The sequence below is a fragment of the Anomalospiza imberbis genome, chromosome 3, assembly GCF_031753505.1.
Source record: "Anomalospiza imberbis isolate Cuckoo-Finch-1a 21T00152 chromosome 3, ASM3175350v1, whole genome shotgun sequence".
Classification (NCBI taxonomy): Eukaryota; Metazoa; Chordata; class Aves; order Passeriformes; family Viduidae; genus Anomalospiza; species Anomalospiza imberbis.
In genome coordinates, this window is record NC_089683.1 from 49,092,929 (window position 1) to 49,110,086 (window position 17,158).

A 17,158-nucleotide genomic window follows, 5' to 3' on the forward strand; every position below is an offset into this window, starting at 1 on the left:
ATGGCTGCAGATGAACAGAGGAAGTCCCACTCCCTAGGGATGGATCACTGTCTGGCAACAGCTTAAGTCCTGCGCTCAGTGTGACAGCACAAAAGAGGAGTTTTGAACTATTTGTAGCCAAAACCTCTAGCTATCTTTTCTTCAGAAGCAAAGCATATCAAAAAAGGAGGAGATGCACCTCTTTACATACACACATGCTCCTTGAGCAGCTGTGCCCTCTTTCAGAATGTTGTCAAGGAGATGAAGACACATCAACAGAAATTACCTAGAGGATGATATTTTACCTTTGCTCAAAGAGAGTGGCATAATGTCAAGCAGTGATCCTTGTCCCTGAAGACACAGCTGGGAAGGATAGGAAGAGTCAGCACATCTGGGCTGGGCTCAGTGTCATTCATTATGAGCAGCATCCCAGACACTGCTATCAGTTGCCCCTCCTGACGGTCACCCACGCATACTGTCAATGTAGTTCCAGTGGCCATCAGCAGAGCTGTTGTGAGGAAGCCTGGAGCTCACGTAGTTTCCAGCACTTGCCAAAGAACTACTCTAAAGATTGTGGGCAGCTGAAAGGCATCACAGCCAGAGCTACTGAAATCTCGAGGGAATTATGCTCTGGAGAAGAGGATGTCAGACACTTGGTGGTCTTCATGGTCTTCATTCTCTCTGAAGATATTCTACATTGTATGATAGTGGCTTCAGAATGCATCATTTAGCATTATTAACAATGGATGACATAAGCTCTAAATACGTTAAATGATGTTTACATCCAGAGCAGCCTCCTGCTGACCTTAACAAACAGCATTTTTCCATTTGATTTCTCTGTGAACAGCACTGTATTTGGAGACATTTGTGCTCTCTATTGCTGTCAGAGATGGAAAACATGCCTGTGCAATGTTAATGTTTTGAGAAGTGATTTCAGGACCTTTCCAAAGTAAGCAAGCAGAATGTGATCCGGGCCAGAAAAAAGAGCTGGTCCCTTTGGCCTCACATGGCCTGACCTATGGGCCATGGCTCTGGGAGCACTAGGATAAGACTTTGCTGTGACTCTGGAAGGTGATTCCCGTTCTGTGCTCTAGGGATGAAAATCTGTTTCAGGCTCATTTGATGTCCCTGTGACTGACAAGAGGAATAGTTAGAATGTTGGAATACTTACTGCCCTGGGCAGGAGAATGTGCACAAATGCTACTTTAGCATAATAAACTCCTATTTTAAGCTTTTTCATATCCTCTGTGTAGGGTAGCACAATCCCTCTAGGTTCTACCTACATATGATCACTTGCTTCTTGCAGAAAAGGCATTTAAAACCATGTAACACATCTTGGTAGAAGGTCTCAAGGTCTTTTTTTTGCTGTCAAGTCAAGCTCCCAAACCTGTTACATCCTCTCTGCTCCACCATGGACTGTGCTTTGCACAGAAGACCTGACTAGCTGGAGAATTAGATGGAGCATGCAAGGTTCCTTTGAAATTCTGCCATGTGTGATGTCTTTCCTCAGAGATACCTCAGTAGAGACCTTCACACTGCTGTCACCAGGCCCTGTTCATCAAGACATTCTCCTCATTGTCCTGCAGGATAATCCCCTACCACATACCACACACAGCTTTCAATCTAAAGGATGTTCCTATGCAGGCTGAGGTCTATAGTGGAAACAATCTTACAGGCGAGTGTATTGTTGTTCAAGGCCAAACAGAAGCTCATGGGGAGAGGTAAGGAAATTAAGCAAGCAAACTCAGTTTTAAACATCAATATGGCTTTAATCATTCCCTTTCATATAGCTTCAAGGCAAGCTACACTCAACACTTTTGGAAACAATAAATACAGGTACAACATTCCAGCCAAATTAACTTTTCTAACCAGCTGATTGCTGACAGCTGTGCAATGTAAGCTTTGCTTCTCTCTTTTAGGGGAAGACTTCTTGCTGCATTGGCTGTCACATTGTAGACATTTAAACCTTATGCATAACCCCATGTGCAGAAAAGTATTTGCAACAACTGAAGAATAAATAGCATTCAACATATAAACATATACACATAACCCTTCATTCCTACTATCAGCAACAGAACATATATATTTACACAAATCCATATGTGAATTGCACTCTTGCCTTTCAAATGACTTTAAAATACCTTCATAGATACACAATATCAAGGACTTTAGTATTATTTTACAGTAACATGGCACAGAACTTAAATAGCAAAATTTCTATGTTCTGGGCTTTATGAATATGGAAAAGTATTTTCCTGTTCCTGTATTGACAATGTAGTTCTGCTGTTTAAGCTCTGTCTGAAAAAGCTCTGTGGTACCATTATCCTGACAGAAAAATTCTTCCTTCTCTGAATGCGCCCTTTGCTTCTCATACAGAAGGCACAGCAGACCTGTGCTCATGGAGCTACAGAGCAGAGACTCATTCAGTGCAGATCATGCTAGGTCATCCTTGTACTATTTCTGTGTATCCTAATGATGCACTGGCATGTTCTTACTGTAAATCACATTTTTAAAAAATATATCACAACCCCCTTAAATTTTCCAGGATGCACTCATGCTGACACTGGTCATTACATTATTTATGCTAATGAGGGGAATCAATTAGTGGTTTTAAGTTTTGACATTACACGTTAACTTTACCCTCAAATAAAAGGACACCTGGGGCTCGCTCTCCTCTTGCATCAGAGGAGGTGCATGAGGTGAATCAGTGTGTTTTTTCTGAGTATGGGGAAAAAAGGGAGATGAACATATGTATAACTACAGAGCTCCAGTAGAATTCTCTAATTTCTTTACAGACCTGCCTGTAGTTCATTGCTGTGCTGGTAAACAGAAGGAACCTTAAATGCTACTACAGCACTCATCTGGAATACGCCCTCCAATTTTAGGGAAGAAAAAAAAAGATTCACTTATACCAGATGAAAAGAGTTACTTTTGGAAATTCAGAATAATGGAAAGCCTATCTTAAAAGTGGAGACTAAAGGACTGGACTTGTTTATCTTGGCAAACAAAGGCTGGGACAAGGTTCTCTTTGATCTGTAAAATGGGGCCAAGATGAGAAGAAGAGCTCCTTAAACAACTGAGCATCAAAGAGGCAAAAGAAGTGGGGAAACTCATGTGTTCCCACTTACCTGACTGTGAGTCTTAATTTTGTGATGCTTCTGCCTCACATGAAGAAGGGAGGTTGCAGAATAGGTCCCACAGAGGTTGCAGAATAGGTCCCACAGGTCTATGTGGGCTGGATGGAGAAGGAAGGGGACTGCACATCAGTGAGTTTGCAGGAGCATGGGATGGATTCTGTGAGTCAGGAAAGCCTTTCAGGTCTGGTAACTGATAACTGCCTAAGTACAGGAAAAGATGTTTCACGTGGCCTGCTTTCCTTGGAGATAGCAAAAGGAAAGAGATCTGAAAGACAAATGGCTCCCTAAAATGGCTTTTTAACTTCTGGTGGTTTAACACTGGCCAGTCATATGCTGGAGACTCTTTTCCTGACCATAGTCCTTGCAGCATTTTTAGGAAGAACTTTTCCTTTTATTAGAGGCTGCCCAGGCACTTGGAAATGGCAGTTTCCATTCACAGAGTCATTCTCAGTTTTACACGAGTCTGTGATAGTGGCTCGGAAGCTGGAAGACTTTGAATCTAAAGAAACCTGACTAACAGCAACGCTGCCTGCACTCTTAGAGGAATAAGTGTAAACCATTTTGAGAAAGGCAGATTTTGTGTTTGTTTCTTGCTTGTAAATGATGATATAGCATTTTGGAAGAAAAGTGCAGCAGAGGATTCCATAATTAGATATTAAAACAACGATGATTTCCACTGCTGGCAAGTATTTGCCAAATGTAGTTGCGTAGACAGGGATAAATACGATCCATGCTATAAAATAAATTAGCATGCCAAAAGTGATGAATTTAGCTTCATTGTAGTTCTCTGGCAACTTCCTACCTTTAAAGGCAAATATGAAGCAAATAAATGCTAGGGCAGCGATGTAGCCCAACATAATCCCAAAAGCTACAATAGACCCCTCATTGCATTCCAGAATTATTGCTCTTGGGATTGAGAAATTTTGATTTACAAAAGGTGTCCTAAATATTAGCCAGAAGGTGCAAATGATAACTTGAATTCCAGTGCAAGTGACCACAGTGGGAATAGGTTTATACATGCATTTCAGGAAATTTTGAAGCTTGGGATCAAAGCTGAAAGCTAGTAAAATTTTTAGTGACTTTATTAAAATACATGAGATGCAGAGTGTAAAACTTATACCAAAGAGTGCTTGCCTAGTTTTACATTTGAATTCTGTGGGTACATCTATGAAGAAGACAGTGCTTAAAAAAATTAGGAAGTGGCTGAAGAGAATAATATAGCAGACAGTCAGACCACCAGATGCCTTTACAACTGGCGTGTCCAAGTTTTTGGTAAATATTACACAAATAGACAAGACCAACACAACCCCAAAAGCAGAGAGGAGGAGGAGGAAGATAGCAAACCAGTCAGTCCAGGCAAGGAAATAGATTGTCTTCCTGTAGCACGTGCTGCTGTTGATGGGAGCCCAGTAGGTTTTGTTGTTACATCGGTAGCAGTAATCCATATCTGGAAGAAGGAAAAAAGGAAGATATCTTAGAACCCCAAAGTTAATAAACTGCAAAGTGGGTTGTGGGGACTTGAGATACAGGAGCAATGTGGGAAAGGATGCTGAAGGGAAAAGATGGGTCTGACTGCCTCTGAGTCCGGCTGTGGCTGTCCAGGGGGAGGAGCTGCGGGGCTGCGGTGGCTGCGGTGGCAGTGGCACAACGAGCTAAGGACAAATGCCTGGAGCCCCCTGCCAGCTGGGAGCAAGCCTTGCCTGCAGCCAGAGGCGAGGAGGGAAAACGACCAGGCTTCTAAAACTGTCTTGCTCATCACTGACCAGTGAAATGTGACCAGTGAAACTTTAATTGAAACCTGAACAATGACTCTAGAGTAATAAATTCTCTTGCAAAAATTTGAATTATTTTTCTTTCATTTGTCTCTTTTAACAAGAAAACACTCTAATATTCTCTTTACAGATAGCTTTTAAAATACAACAGCAAGAACAAACATTGCTTTAGATAATTATTTGAAAGGTATTTTTGCTTTGAAATTCCTATTTTATGATATGGAAAATTTTCACAATTAATTGAATAAGAAGATAAAATTTACTTTTCTTCTGCTCTCAGGATATTAAAAAGTACATGCTCCCTTAATTTTCTTTATTCTATCTCTCTTCTCTATATTTAATTTTCCCCTTTAAAAGATTTTGCTTAAACCAATGGTAAAGTATACATCACATTTGATACTAGAAAATATTGCTGGACAGTTCTATCAAATTACACAGCACTTTGTGGTAAGACACAAAGTGTGCAGCTAAGCAAAATACAAAACAATTGAACTTCATAGATTCATAGGCTTCCAGAATGGTTTGGGTTGGAAGGGACTTTCAAAGACCATCTAGTTCCAATTCCTGCACCAGGGGCAGGGACACTTTTCACTACACCAGGTTGCTCAGAGCTCTGTCCAACCTGGCCTTGAACACTTCTAAGAATGGGGCAACCATAACAACTTCTCTGGACAACCAGTGCCTCACCACCCTCAAAGTCAAGAAATTGCTCCTGACTGGACTGAATGTGCTAAGGAAAGACAGGGAGGAAAGGCTCTATTTAATGAGAGTAAATTTCACTAATAAATCAGCTGGAATTTCCATCCTAGCAAAGGATAATGCTAGTCAGCTGGACAATCTAATTACTTTAAACTTGGCCTTTTAAAAAGCATTTATATCAAGTTTTACAAGAAACTGATCATAAATAAATGTTTAAATCCCATTCCAAAATTTAACCCAAGGTTCTCAAGGCACACTACATCCAAGCAAAACAACTGCAGCGATGTATAAATAAACCTTTATTTGGATACAAATTTTTTACCTGTTTGGTTGCTGTAATGGTTTTCTGGGCAGTAAATGCACTCATAGCAGCACGTGTGTGGACTTTCTGTAACCTTTTTCACCTGGCCTGGCCTGCAGGGCTGGGAACATGTTGACTGAACCTTCTGCAGTGTACAGAGGTGAAAAAAAAAGAGATCATCATCTTAGGTACAGCTAATTACAAGGGAACATTAATATAAACCTCCAGGATTTTTGCAATTTGTATTTATTTCATCATACATATTTTAAGGAACTCTGAAAATTATTTTGAAAAACAGATGTTGTAGGGTCCATATATCTTGCATTTTCTCCACACAGTCAATGAGTAATAGAATGAGGCATTATTTACCTGATAATTTTATTTTTGGGCCCTGAATGCTAATTCCTGGATTTGTGTGTACCTTTAAAATCTAGATCAAAATCTTTCATTCAGCTTTGAACCTGTATTTAGACTACAGAGGATCATCTTCAAAGAATGCACAGAAGCATCTGAAGGGGAATCTGAGTGAACTGCTTCAAAAATGAATTCCTGATACTCTGCTCAGCTGCTCAGAGCCCAGGAGGGACACCTTGGCCTGAAGGAGATGTTTTGGAGATGCTCTGTACTCTGACGCTCCTGACCCTTGCCAGCTTATCCCTGAGTCATGAAGTTCCATTCCTGGGTGTGTGATCAGGGCCTTCTCTTGAGGTCTCACTTCAGGTCCTCCTTCAGAAGACAAATTTTGTCAAATTATCTGTCCTGAGGCACACTGCACTTTCCTCTCTTTCCAAGATGGTGTTTACAAGGAGGTGGAGACATTTCCCTGCACCAGAAAGAGGGACAAGGTTTGAGGTTTCTTTCTGTCCTCAGCTAAGTTCACATGTGGAGACCAGAATTCAGCCCACCTGGTAAGCAGCCTCTGCCTGTCCCATTAGTGGGGAATGCCTTGCAGCACAGAGCTGTGCCATGAACTCAGACATCCACCCGTGCACAGAGGACAGATTATCCAGCTGGAACTGGCCAGGGCCACCCACCATTCCTGTCTACACTGGTGCTGGGGCTCTGGGTGGCACCACCTACTCATGTTTCTGACCCCAGCTCTAACAGGAGCAAATAAACAACAAACAACAAAACTTTTTTTTGTTTTTTTTTTTTTTTTAAACAGTGAAGTCAACATGTCTGAATCTTCATGTAAAAAAAAATGTGGTACAAAAGTGAGGAAATTTTTATGCACCATCATTTCTTATTTTAAAATCCCTTTGTAAGATTCTGGAATAGCATCCTTAGGACAGACATAACATTCTAGGGGCATTCTGGAGAAATAAATAAATCACTGAGCCTGCTCATAGACTAACATGCATCTCAGGGTGCATGAAAGGGATTGAATAAACTCAGAAAGGATTCTTTGCTCTAAAAGGAGAACATTAAACCACACAAGAGATTCCTAGCTGGCACATGTTCCAGTAGCAAGTGCTGCAGGGAGAAAAAAACTGTCTTAAAATAAATTTCACACATTATGTCAACAAATTAAAAGTTACCTTTAAAGCCAGAAAATCTTGTTTTTTCTCTTCATCCTCAAAGATAAAGCCACCTTTCTCTGCATTGTATTCTGCCATAGTGGTGATTTCCATGTGGCCATCAATTTCTTTCCAAAGAAGGACATCGTAACTGGTGCTCATATCTCCATTGGAGTCAAATTTGACTTCCTTATCATCATCAATGATTACAACTCTTTTAAGTTCTTCAAGGAGCTGCACATAAGTGTAAGGAATGATAACATACACCCGTATCATGTCAGTGTGACAAACTGAGTAGTTTAACATATGTATGATAGTATCAAGTGAAAAAGAAACTTTTAAATTTCTCTTTCTCTTTTGGGACAAAGAGAAATATTAAAATTCATATTCATTTTGTTTACAGAATTACATTATACTGACAATCATGTTGGCCTTAAAAATCTCTTATTAAAAAGAATCATAATTTCATAAAATCATAATAATAGTATTTTTCCAGCCTTGAAAATTTTGATGTGATATTCAGAGAAAATATTTTTGCTTGCAAATAACTAAGAGTCTTTTAGCACTCCCCTTCTTGTAAAGACCAGTGGTGAGCAGTGCTCTTGTTATTACTTTACTGTCAGCAGAGTCAATCTGGGCAACATTTGCTTCCAGAGTAAATTCTCCCAGCATGTCTGGGAGTATCTAGCACTGTTCCCAGCTGCAGCTGTGACTGAATTTGTGTGTGGCAAGGTGAGACTCAGAACTGTTAATAATCAATGAACAATGCTTTGTCAAGACAAGTGTCCAGCTTCATATTGCAATCCATTCTGTTCAACAGGGGAAAACTACTGCCTCCCTCATCACAAACAGATGAAACAGGTCTGTGTGAATCTCGAAAAGGACAGGTTAAGGCACACTATATATCCCCACTCCCAGCTCATGAGGAAATCATAGAAAGTACTCCTATTAGCTGCCATGATTCTTAGTTAAAGGAAAAGCTTTACTATTTTGCAGACCTAGTGATTTTTTTGGCAACAGTAATTAACTGACAAGAAAAAAATTCAATGTTTAGTGAAAGGCTGAGTTCAACTGCATTTGAAAATCATGCTGTTACATGGGTCCATTTGTGACATTCATAGCATTTAACAAAAGTGCTGGTAAGTATACTACCTCAATAGGCTTTGTCAAATTTATGTAGCACATCTAGTAACACATACACATCTAGTGTATATAATATGCCATCTTGTCATGTATAATGTAATTTTTTTGAGTGTTTATATAGTTTATGAAGAACCAGTGTGTTTCTAACCAATTTGATTGGTGCATTTTATTTGGATGCTGCATAGTTATGTGGAACTGAATAGTGTTTTTAAAATTGTATATACTCAGACTAGTAATTTAATTTTTCTGTTCTTCACTTTTTCAATTTATCTAACAATATGAGAACACCAAAGCTTTTTGAATACATCTTGGGCTTCATACAGAAGGGGCTAATATGTAGCAACAGATTGGTGCAACTGGTTTTTGGAGTTTTTTGTGAAGTCTGTAAAACAATCACTCTATTGTTTCCCTGTATATGGAGATGTATGATATGGATTATTTGGATCCTAAAAGTTTTCTGTACATATATATCTTCTTTCCTAGAGGGTTGAATTTTCATGTAGAAGAAACATGTTATGAAAACATCACAGGGGAAATAATTATCTCTCAGTTCTCTTCATGTCTGCTTAACAACTTAAAAGGAGTTAATTTGGATGGCTTGGCATTTAGTTCATTTATGGTGTAAATGTAGCTCCATAAAGCTGCATTCCTATGAAACAGTCCTGAATTTGTCCCATTAGTGTTTACTAATTCATGTAATTAGTCTGATTGTTACTGGGTTATTGGTTAGTTGGTTTTTATTTCAAATCTCATATCTTGGTTTGACCTGCCCTAACCTAGGATAAGAGGTCAGAGCAAATCAGAGTGCTTCAGAGGTTGTTTGACTTTTAAGTGAACATTTGTTTAATCTTCTGAGTAAAAGTGTGTAAAAGTGAATAGTCCTGAGCAGGTCCTTGGGTAAAAGGTCAGGTCAGGTTTACTTTTCTGATTTTCCTCTTCTTTTCCCACCCGGTAGTGTGATAACAAGTACCTCACCCATCTTAAAGATTATGTCTTTATATATAAAAGTCAAGATCAGACAGAGGTATAATGTATTGCATTTTCAGTTTCAAGTAGAGACTCTTTGTAGAGGAAAATACTTGAATTAAGAAAAAACATATACAATGGTGAGAGAAAAAGAGAGGGAAATTGAAACTCTGGTGAATGCTCCTATCCTGCAGTATCCCCATCTCTCAAGAGCGCTCATGATGTGTATCACAGTGGTTTGCAGCAACGGGACCAACCACTAGTAGTCAAATAGCTGATACGAAGTAATTTAGTAAAAGAACCAAGCTTTTATCTCCAGGAATATGGGAGCAAAAATGCAATGAAAGTTAGGCAGAGAGAATGAGACCTGTAAGAATTAGCATCATACCTCCCAGGGAGTGAAGGCAGATGGATCCTTGCAGTCTCTGTCTTTGCATTGCCTTTTAATGGCGTGAGCTATAGCATAGACTGCAAGCATAGTACTATGGATAAATCCTGGTTCAACATTAGCATTCAAAAAATCATCTCTCCAGATCTGAGGTTTACTCCAATCATTTTCAAGTAGATTATCCTGGGACTGGTTTGCAATGCATGTCTGAAAATCATGATATTTCAGGTGTGCACAGACTGACAAAAGCATAATATATTCACGTAAAAACTTGTTGTTTTCACTGGGTTTTTCATGAAGGTTTCTCAAAAACTCTTGGAATGAGGAGATGTCTCCATTTTTAAATCCAAATCCCACAACTGTTCCCAGCTGTCTGATATTGGGAATTGTACTGATCTTGACTGCAGCTGACCAGTTATCACTTGCAATCCAGATTTTGTTAACATTCCTCTCAATTGCCTTCTTGAATAGTTTGAGCACATGAAACTGTCTCATAAAGACAACAATAACATTTACTCTTGTTTCCTTGACAATCTTCTCAATTGCTTGATCAACTTTGGTGTGAAAGGTGCTGTCAGAGAGATAGGCTGGCAGCATCTCTTTAAAAGCTATGCAAACGTTGTTCGCCATGGCCTGGACCCCAAAGCTCTCCAAAGCGAACCGCCCATTGTCATCATCAGTGGCTATTACTCCGATCCAGTTCCACCCAGATTCACAGATCAAGCGAGTCATTGCTCTTGTCTGGTGAAAATCACTGGGGATAGTCCTGAAGAAAGAAGGAAACCTGATTTTGTCACTGAGGATTTCAGCTGATGATGCAGGACTGACCTAGGAAGAACGAACAATTCAGTTATGGATGTGGTCCCCTCCAAAGGATGCCAAGAGATCCAAAGCTGCTATGGTTGCTCTTTCTTCCCACCTGACCCAGACTCCCTCCTCCTGTTAGTGAGCATGAACAAGGAGCAGCCAAAGGGGGCAGGTTCTCTCTCCCTGCTCTTAGGACACAGACTTGTGCCCAACACCAGTTACACTTTTTTTTTTTTTCACTTTCTTCCACATAATTCAGTGAGAGCTGAGAACAAAATCTTTCAAAATGGATATGACAGTAATGATGGTATTAAGATTTTGGTTTACTCTGTTCAGATACCATCAACATGCTTTTCAAAACAATATTTAAAATATTGACTATTTTTTGAGTCTCTATTCAAATTGCTGGTACTCTTATATTTTGTAGTATTTTCCTATCACTGAGTGTGTTAGTATGGTTCACACATATATTATTTTTTCTCGCCAATATTTAATTATTATATTTCAAAAGGATCATTAAATCAGTTGGAAGAACATCACAAACAAACAAACAGTAACCAATATTACAAAGTGTTCTAATTTTTTGATACAAAAGATTTATTATCTTTTTCTTGTGAATGTAGCTGGAAAAGCATAAAAAGAACATTGCTATTTAAATCTCTCCAGTTTTAACCCTTTCTTATTTTTTGTTGGAACTTTTTTCCCCCCTATATTTCTTGACAGTTCTTAAAAAATAAACTTAAGCTTTCCAAAAGAAGAGTCATCTCTCTGGAGGGGATACCAAAATCTTACTCTGTCAGACCACTGCAGATGCTATTGATAAGAAAAATCTGTTGGGTCCCATTTTCCATCTGTGCCCTACTGCAGATTTTTTAGACACTTGCCTCTTGATTATGTTCAAGTGTGGCATTTTAATTTTCATACTTACTACAGTTCCTGTGGTGGCGTTGGAGGTCAGAATTACTTCCTACCATTGCAGAGGAGAAGATTCAGTTAGAAGTTATCTTTAGTTCAGACTTTATGTCTTTTCCACCTATTTGGTTAATTCATATCCATTGCAAAAACCAAAGTGCAAGACAGGATGGTATGAAAGTGGATCTGTTTCTTCCTTCTTAATCCTGGCCTTGACCCCAATTCTTTTACAAAGGTGACAGTAGGAAGGTAATCACGGGCCTAAGCACAAATGTGGGACTGTACTAGTCCTAGAGAGGTAAGAAATAGAAAAGGATGTTTTGGGAAGGAATAGTGTGGGTCTAAACTGTTGCATTCTTTCACTTCTACAATCATTTGAAGAGTACTAGGAGAAAAATCTTTGTTTTAGAGCAATCTTCCTCACTTCCCTGTCCACAGTTTTAACTGACTCCAACATTTAAGTTCTCTTGGGCTGGAGAGAATTCCTGAATTTCTGGACAGATCAGATCTGATCTGGTCTTTTTTTTTTTTTTTTTTTTTTTTAAGCTTGAGAGTTTGAGATTGAGTATTGTCATATTCACCACCAGGCAAACTGTACATGGCAGCTGTAACTTTGCTGTCTGAATGAAGTCCTTGAGTGTCATCCAAGGTACATTGGAGTAACCAGGATTGACCAAAGGCACTGCCAGGCTGACAAGAGCCCAGAATGTCCCTGAAAAAACACTTGGATAAATGTGCCTCGGGTACAGAAAATATCCCTTACTGCCTTTGTTTGAGTAAGTGAATCAAGGCCTCTGCTTGGAGCTGAAGCCCACTGGTCTTGTTGTTCTTAGAACAGAACAAATCCTGCCCTGTAGTAAATATGTGGATTTTGCAATTCCTGTGATGGGAGCCTTAATTCTTAGCATGGTGAATCTGAACCTCTGTCCAAAATAAAATAATTGCCTCAAACCTACCTGTGGGATTAATTGCAAAGCCAACAGCCTTGACACTGCCATCGACACCTCTGAGTAGCTGGCTCCAGTGACTGCCTTGACTCTTGGGATGTAGTCTGAGTAGTTACACTTGAACTCCACGGCATCCTCCGAAGAATTGAATTTAGACAGAAACCTCAGAGCAGACGCCATGGCTTTTGTAACTTCTGCACACGTGTCATAGATTTCATAGCCCAGCGTAACTCCAGATAACAGCGTTGAGTTGTTGATGCTTTCAATAGCGTGTATCATTGCAAGTGTCTGAAGAAAAACTTGAATTTCAAAGCTGTCAGAGAAACATGAGTGGAATTTTTTAGAAAAACTTTGTTGGAAGCAAGGGTGAAGCAAAGCCTGTTTTGAGCATGTCCCTTAGAATTTTGCAGCTGCTGAAAAGAACTGATGGGTAGTAAGTTTTGTGAGTTTTGTTTGGATTTAGTGCACAAAAGATTAAAAACCATTTTTTCTCATGTAACAGGAGACTAAGTAAAATAAACACAAAACTGAAAATATACTTGAATAAAAGTTTTTTTTTCTGGAAAAAAAAAGGTACTAAAAGTTTAAATTTCATGATACATGAAAATTTACAAGTGATACCTTCAGAAAGCATCTGTTGATGTCAATGAAGATATTCTACTTTACTACACTTGCCCACTAAGTTTTTAAAAAATGTATTTATTTTCAACAAAAGCATGAAGCAAAGAAAAGGAAGTACTAAATATTTCAGAACAGAAGAAAATATTTCAGAGGTCAAGGTCTCTAGTGGTTGCATTGGTGTTTCTAAAACACTCTTCAGACCTGAGGAAGTTAGCCCAGATATTTCCCCTCATCTCCAGTGGACGTTATAATAGGTGATTAATCAGAACTGAGCTAGCACAAAATGTCTACAATACAACCAACCCTCCTCTCAGGCATGCTTCTCTAAAGATTACAAATCTTGTGATCTAAATTCATTTTCAGATCAACTTGAGATAATTTATGTCTCCATAGAAAAATAATGGAAGACAGACAAAATTATCAATTTAATCAACATTTTGACATAAATCCAGACAGATACTTGCATGCCTAGCTGATTATTAGATTCAGATGTGGGATTAAGTTGTAAAATTCAAATAAAATTTGAATGAATTTGAAAAATTCATTAAAAATTTTTTTTTGAATTTGTGGATTTGCACCTGTATTTCAATTTTTAAAAATGGATGTTTGGAATTCCTGGTCTTAGGAAAGGTTTATTATGTACTTAAAATAAAATTCTTCACCAGGTTTCCTTTTTATGCATTCCAGAAAAATGGATGTTTCAAGCACAGTAGGATTTGGACCCAACAGAATAAATATTCTGATGCACAGAATGCATGCATTACAAGGTGTATATATGTAGGCTATCCTATAAAATTAAGCCACAATTATATTTCCAAGTGTAATAATTATGGTAATTTAAAAAATAACTATAGTGTCATCATCAAGGTGCTAACGTAGATTATAAATGCCCAAGAGATGGGAGGCATACTTTACTATGGGTTTGGGTAAAATGGAAAAGTATTCCTGTGTTCAAATCATGTAGGTTCAGCTTCATAACAAAAAAATGAATAGATGCCCAGCTTAGTCCTTCAGACCTATAGTAAATTACCATTTCCATGGAAATCAGATGATAACACAAACATCCAATGCTATTTGATTATCAGTGATGATTGAAATAGGATCAAATGCTCATTCCCTTCCTCAGTAAACTGCTGTATTTTTTATTGTAACTTGGCCATATTTTGTCATCCTGTATTAATTTACGTGAAATTCATGTGATGTACAAGGAATTTTTTAAGACTAAGCAAAGCAAAAGAACCAGAATTTGTTGACCTTAACATAAGAGTTACATGTCCAGTGTCAGTGCTCTCTTCTTTGCTGTATGTTTAATTTCCAGTATTACTCACCCAGCACAATTCTGAATTACTGGCTTGATGGGATCCTCTTCTGGATGCAGCATTTCACTGTGAACTGCAAACAAACCTCCAATAATGATGTCCCCTGGAGAACTGGCACCCACAAAGTCGTCAGCATTCTGGCAGGAGAAAGCGATGTTGGTGCCGACCACAAAGCAAGGGATCAAAAAGATAACAAATGCCATGTGTCTGTTTTGCTCACTCACTCCCAGCTTTGAGTCAATCAAGCTGCAGCACCAACAAGGGCTCCTGTGTCATCTGTAAAGAGTAGCAAAGGACAAAGGCTGCACTCGAATGTTGGTCACGCCTCATAAGGTGCTTGTATTTGCCTCACTGGACAAGGCTTTTTTATTGAAGGTACTAAAGCAGTGCTGTCACATAAAATGTGAGGGTGTGGTGGTGTGAGAGTGGAGAGGGAGGGAGAAAGATAAATGAGTTTAAAAGGAAATGCTGGACATTAAATCTCTTATGTTGTGTTCAAAGTTTCTGATACCTTATCTGAAACACGTGGCAAATATTTTGGTATAAATTTGGGCTTGTTTTGAATTCCTTCTAGCTGAGTGGAGTGTGCAAAGAAGTAAATATATAATATGGTAGTAGTGATACTGCTGTGACCATGTTTTAAGAGCCTAGTCTAAGAATGCTAAAATATAAAACCCCCCCTGTCACAGTATGCTTTATATTAGACTCTGGTTCAAAAATCCCAGCTCCAAACTACCAAAAGACTGCTTTTCTCTCAAACCTTTATATGTTTTAAAATTCTTGTATAAAAATTATTTGGATAAGTTAATATTCAGGGTTCTGAACTACATGTCCTTGGGACTTCAGTAGGTTTTGGATCAGGTTCCATATTTACAAACCAGGCCAAGTCTGCTGCTGGCTAATGTGATAAACAGAGAACAGTGGAAATCAATAACATTAATCCTAGTTTTTGCTTTCTTCCCTGTCTGACTGAGGACACCAGCGCATGAACAGCAGCTCCTGTGCTGTGGGAGGAACGGGAAGTGGCTGTTCTCACCACCACTGTTCCCCTCAGATTCACAGGAATCAGATGCTGTGCCAGAAGGGAACTCAGGGAAAAGAGAGGCAGAAGCTGGACTCTCAGCCCTGATAAACCCAAATCTTAAACATCAAAGTGAACCTCCTTAGGACAGAAACATGACTTGTCCTAATAAGTCAATTCATGAGAGTGACACAGGTCTGACAACAATCCTTCTCTGTCTCTGATATTGGTTTATTTCCTGTTTTCTTTTAATGGCTTCTTCAGATTTTGCTTCTTTTGGCAGTATGCCAAAACACTCCCAAAAGAATGGGTTCAGTCATAGCACATATTGTCTGTGATTGCATAAAATCTAGGTTTACATAGAAAATGTCAACTAAGGTTTATTTACTGGACAAGAAAATTAGAAATGGGTTGTCTGTTATGCATTCTTTCTGATAAACATAATGCATACAGTATAAATTATTCAAATTACTATATTTTGTTTGTTTTCTCAATAGTCTCTTTGTAGTAAAATATCTATTTACAACCAAGATACTTCTTGTAAATGCAAATGCAATAGACAAAATACTTGCAAGTGCAAATGTTAATCCCTAGTTAAGTTAACATTTAGGCTTTTAATGTAACAGTTTGTGTTTCTTTCATCTGCCTTTCTTTCCATGTGGCATTCTTGCTGCTGGGTCAGTGCAGATAGTAAAGAGCTGCCTGACTTTTTTTTAATATATCTGATCACATTTATTTATGGGCAGATGTTGATACCAGTTTATTCTGCTTCTGCACTGACTCACAAAAATTCCAGCTATTCCAAAGGTTTTCCTCTTGACTCATAACAGCATTAACTGTAGTCAGATGCTGGCCCTGAGTTATGAGACATTCACCTCCAAATATTCATGCACTTGCTCCTTTCCAGCCATGTAATGCAACCTAAAGCCTGGTTCCACATACTCTAGTGTTTCCTTTACCTTCCATATAATTCTGTATGTAAAACTTGTCTATACTTAGATGTAACTAAGGCATAAGACTGGGACTAGCCATTTCCTTAAGCAATAAGAAATATTAGTATAAAATGTAGCTTTTAAGGGCTTAACAGTAAGTACTGTAATAAGGACTCAATGGAAACACAGTACTGGTAATTTTAAACTTCAGATTTGTTATGGTTGATGATTAGAAGCAGAAAAGGAACTTTACCCTGGCCAGTCTCTAAAAACCTATTTATTTCTATAGAATACAAATAAAAAATCTTTACTTGGTCACTTTGGAAAGTGGAAGTTGACAACATAAACATCACATATAATTGATGCATAATTTCATGTTATTTATAAAAACACCATAAAAAGAGGTGTGCTTTCAAGTCAACTACACAGATTTTATTTTATTTGTTATGTCGCAGTGTTATTTTCAAAAGAAAGAGGGTTTTCAATACCTATGTCTCATAATTACTACTAGTGATGAGAGGTATGTAAGATAGCCTATTCATTATTGCAGAATTGACATGAACCATTTGCAAATATCCTTTTTCTTTGGCACTTGGATGAAATAGAAATAATTGTATAGTACAAAGTGTTTCTTGTTTCAAATGTAGCGACATATCCTGGACATAACACTAGACTTTTACAATTATCAGCACAGGAG

At 38.4% G+C, this 17,158-nt stretch overlaps 1 protein-coding gene across 1 annotated transcript; it reads right to left on the minus strand.

The window, feature by feature from the left end:
- Window positions 1–3,233: 3,233 nt before the first annotated feature.
- Window positions 3,234–15,007, minus strand: GPRC6A (G protein-coupled receptor class C group 6 member A). The gene is made up of 6 exons (XM_068184310.1): window positions 14,518–15,007; window positions 12,578–12,881; window positions 9,903–10,730; window positions 7,427–7,639; window positions 5,910–6,033; window positions 3,234–4,563 (listed from the first exon to the last, which is right to left on the minus strand). The coding sequence occupies exons 1-6, from the start codon at window positions 14,709–14,711 to the stop codon at window positions 3,443–3,445; spliced, it is 2,784 nt and encodes a 927-aa protein (XP_068040411.1). The 5' UTR covers window positions 14,712–15,007; the 3' UTR covers window positions 3,234–3,442.
- Window positions 15,008–17,158: the final 2,151 nt, after the last annotated feature.

What these genes read in the sequence shown, in the direction of transcription:
- GPRC6A (XM_068184310.1), bottom strand. Translation starts at nt 14,711, where the DNA reads ATGGCATTTGTTATCTTTTTGATCCCTTGCTTTGTGGTCGGCACCAAC. An exon ending in GTAATTCAGAATTGTGCTGG is followed by an intron (nt 12,882 to 14,517) that starts GTGAGTAATACT and finishes TTTCTCTGACAG; the next exon opens with CTTTGAAATTCAAGTTTTTC. An exon ending in CTGCCTTCACTCCCTGGGAG is followed by an intron (nt 7,640 to 9,902) that starts GTATGATGCTAA and finishes ACTTATGTGCAG; the next exon opens with CTCCTTGAAGAACTTAAAAG.